This window comes from Uranotaenia lowii, chromosome 2, assembly GCF_029784155.1.
Source record: "Uranotaenia lowii strain MFRU-FL chromosome 2, ASM2978415v1, whole genome shotgun sequence".
NCBI classification, from domain to species: Eukaryota; Metazoa; Arthropoda; class Insecta; order Diptera; family Culicidae; genus Uranotaenia; species Uranotaenia lowii.
Window position 1 is genome coordinate 51265695 of NC_073692.1, and position 3238 is coordinate 51268932.

The window sequence follows — 3238 nt, forward strand, 5'->3', positions numbered from 1 at the left end:
ATAATGCTTAGTCAACACATACAGTGAGCAAAATAAGAATAGTACCACTACACTCAGAAAAATACTATTATGCATGCCATAAGATTCTCTTATGAAGTGGCGCATAAGAAAAATCATTGAAACTCATAAGATTGTCTTATGACGCGAATGAATTCTGAAGATGAACACCTAATCCAATGAGGGTTTGTAGCTTTTCATAAGATGCTCTTATGGAAACAGAAAGTCAATTCTAATAAGAATAATTAATGATATTTTACGTTGAAAAGATTCACTTTATTGTTTTCCGAATTTGTTTCAAATAAAATCATTCAAAGTGTCATCAGCAGCACATCAACACCTCGGCTCCAACAAAGATTTTTTCGCCGCATCCGATTCTTCGACCTTCCGTTTTTAGCCGGTCAGCATACTGAAAGTAAACAAAAAATAATATATTTTAGTTTACAAATATATTAAGCATTCACATCAAAAACATCAACTCAAACTTACCAATCAGAAAGATCACAATGACATTCAACTGTTAAGAAAACTTATAACTAACAATCGAAAGCTTCGTACCGCTAGACGATGAAAAACTTGACAGAATGAATGAATGTGTTCATTATATTTTCACAATGCCCTTTCTTCTATTTTTCATAAGATGTTCATATAAAAACTGAAGGAATTTCATAAGACTCTTATGAAACACAATATTACACTCTAAAAAGCGGTTCATAAGACGCATCTTATGAAAATTATAATAAGAATTTGCCTGAGTGTATGTGTTTTGATTGTTTAAATATGAATGATTGAAAATCAGCTAAATTTTCTTCTCCAATTTGTTTTGAATTGTTTAACGGATAAATCAAAATTTGGACGTTGAAATTGGCGTTGAGGACCAACAATATGAAAAAAGGGTGCGAAATAAGAATAGTAACACTTGTTTGATAAAGTTTTATAGTTCAAATATCAAATTCCTAAACGCGAGAGGAGCATCTCTTAAAACTCCCTTTAAAACCTTTGAAGTTGTATAATACTCCTTAAAATGCAGTTATCTATTCAAATAATTCGTAGAAGCATTATAATTAACTTTTGCCTAGTAATTTTTTAGAAATAATCTTTTTTTTGTTGAAAAACACAAGTGGTACTATTCTTATTTCGCCCCATTTTTTTTTCTCGACGCTAATTGCAAAGTCCAAAATAAGTAAACTTATGCTTGATTTATCCGTTGAACAATTCAAAACTAATTGTAGAAGAGAATTTTGGGGATTTTCTACTATTCATATTTTAACAAGCAAAACACATATTGGTACTATTCTTATTTCGCTCACTGTATTTTCTGGCTTTATTTGAAAGATTGAAATCAAGTTATTAAAATGATTATTAATGCTGAAGATAACATCCATCCAAGTCAGCCTTGGGTCATGTTTTACCCCACACAAGAAGCTCTGTCAAAAATTCGGATTCTGCATTGTATTTTAAGGGAAAATATATGCTCAGGTCTACTCTCCTAAAATTTCGATTAGTTGAAGTATTTGGTCAAATTTTGTATGATTTGTACTAAAAACTACTAAGAGAGAGGCTCAGTTAATATTTCAAGTGGTAATGCAAAACTAGGGATATGTGGAATCTATTTTTTCAGATGTCCGAAGACATTGAAAGTTTTTCGTGGAAAAATATTAGCGAAGGCAAGCTATCGATGAAGGTGCTCAGTATTTAAAAATAAACCTGCTTCACCAAAATGTTAATAACTTTTGAATGGACAAAAATTAACAGCAAGTTTTCAGTTTTGTTAGAAACCTTAGACTTTAATTAGTATGATCGGGTAAGAATGACAGCGGAGTTGAAGGATGAACAGCGGGAGTGCGGTGAATTGTTTTTCAGGTGCCCAAATGTAGTGAATAATTGTGATTTTTTATTACTACACGTTTGCGACTTGGCTAGTAAAAATTATGGAAATTGTTATTTTTGACATTACTGTACTGTTTTATCTAGTCTAACTTTCGTTATTTAAATTATTGCTTATTTTGAGTTGATTATTGAGTAAATTAGAGGAGCAATTTTTATGGGACAGCTTTGCGGGTATATTTCATATAGGACAGACATGACTTGTTCTTTGTTTCATATATATTGAGAACAAAGTTATGAAAGTTTTGAGTCTAAATTGAAGAACTCACTGTATTTGAACGATTTTTGAGATAAACTGAAAAATGACGAAAATGCATATGGGACAGTCTTGCGAATAGCGGCAGTGCACTAGGAAATCAAAAGTCTACTGAATTCTTTATCACCGTATCCTGAAATTTAAATAAAATCCATACCATAACAAAACGTTATTTCATTTTAAAAGTCTTTAGATTGTTTGCAATATCATCGGACACCAACTTTCACTATAAATAGGATTGCATAATAAACGATTCATATATTTCCTGAGACGGACGCTGGTCCGCGTTGTTATTTTTTTTTGTATTGGAAAATTATGACATCTTTTTTTTTTGTATTTTGAACGATTTTTCGAAAGAAAAATGTTTTTCTTCAAATTAAATATTCATTTCTTGTAGAAATTTCATATTTTTTTCATCTGTTTCAAACTCTATTGATCTAGAAAAAATTCATATCTGCATTGAAAAAACCTTATAGTGGCACATATCGTTTGATTTCCATTTCTTGCTTCAATCTCATTTAGGTACTGCGCGGTCATTAAAAATGCTTAATTTCTTTTTTTATTCAACGGACCATCATATGTCAAAAAAAATTGTTAACAATAAGGAATCGTATGTTCTTTTGACAAACTAACTATTTGATGACTACATAGAAATAGTGATTTCATCTTAAAATAATGATTTTCGTAGGGTTAAATTTATTAAAGAACTAAACTCTGAATATAAATTCAACTTGTGTCACTATATCCTTGTCCGAAATTAAAATTTCTAAACCGAATTTGACAATACTAACGTTGAACAAAGTCACCGCACCGAGAAAACAGTTCAAAAAAACTATTTTAAATTCACATAAATGCTCAGTTTGTTAACATTGGAGCTTACTCTCTATGAAAAGTTATTAGCTGGCAGCAGTGCAGCTGCACTGATCCTAATAATGCCTTTTTCTGACAAGCATAAATTTAGGATTTCTTTCTAATTTGTAAAAATGGGGCTTAGGCTTACTAGGAGCCTGAGCTTCAAAATAAACATATTATATGGTTTTCTTTGATTGATAATTTTTCGGTGATTTATTTAGGACGAAATTAAAACTGCTGATTTTT

The 3238-nt window shown here is 30.7% G+C and overlaps 1 protein-coding gene across 1 annotated transcript in view; it reads left to right on the forward strand.

The window, feature by feature from the left end:
- Window positions 1-1807: 1807 nt before the first annotated feature.
- The window catches only part of LOC129741382 (adenylate kinase isoenzyme 5), an 18524-nt gene continuing 17093 nt past the window's right edge, over window positions 1808-3238 (forward strand). Inside the window, exon 1 of the mRNA XM_055733107.1 lies at window positions 1808-1844. Coding sequence (XP_055589082.1) covers window positions 1808-1844 — 37 coding nt within the window. The remainder of the gene's footprint in view (window positions 1845-3238) is intronic.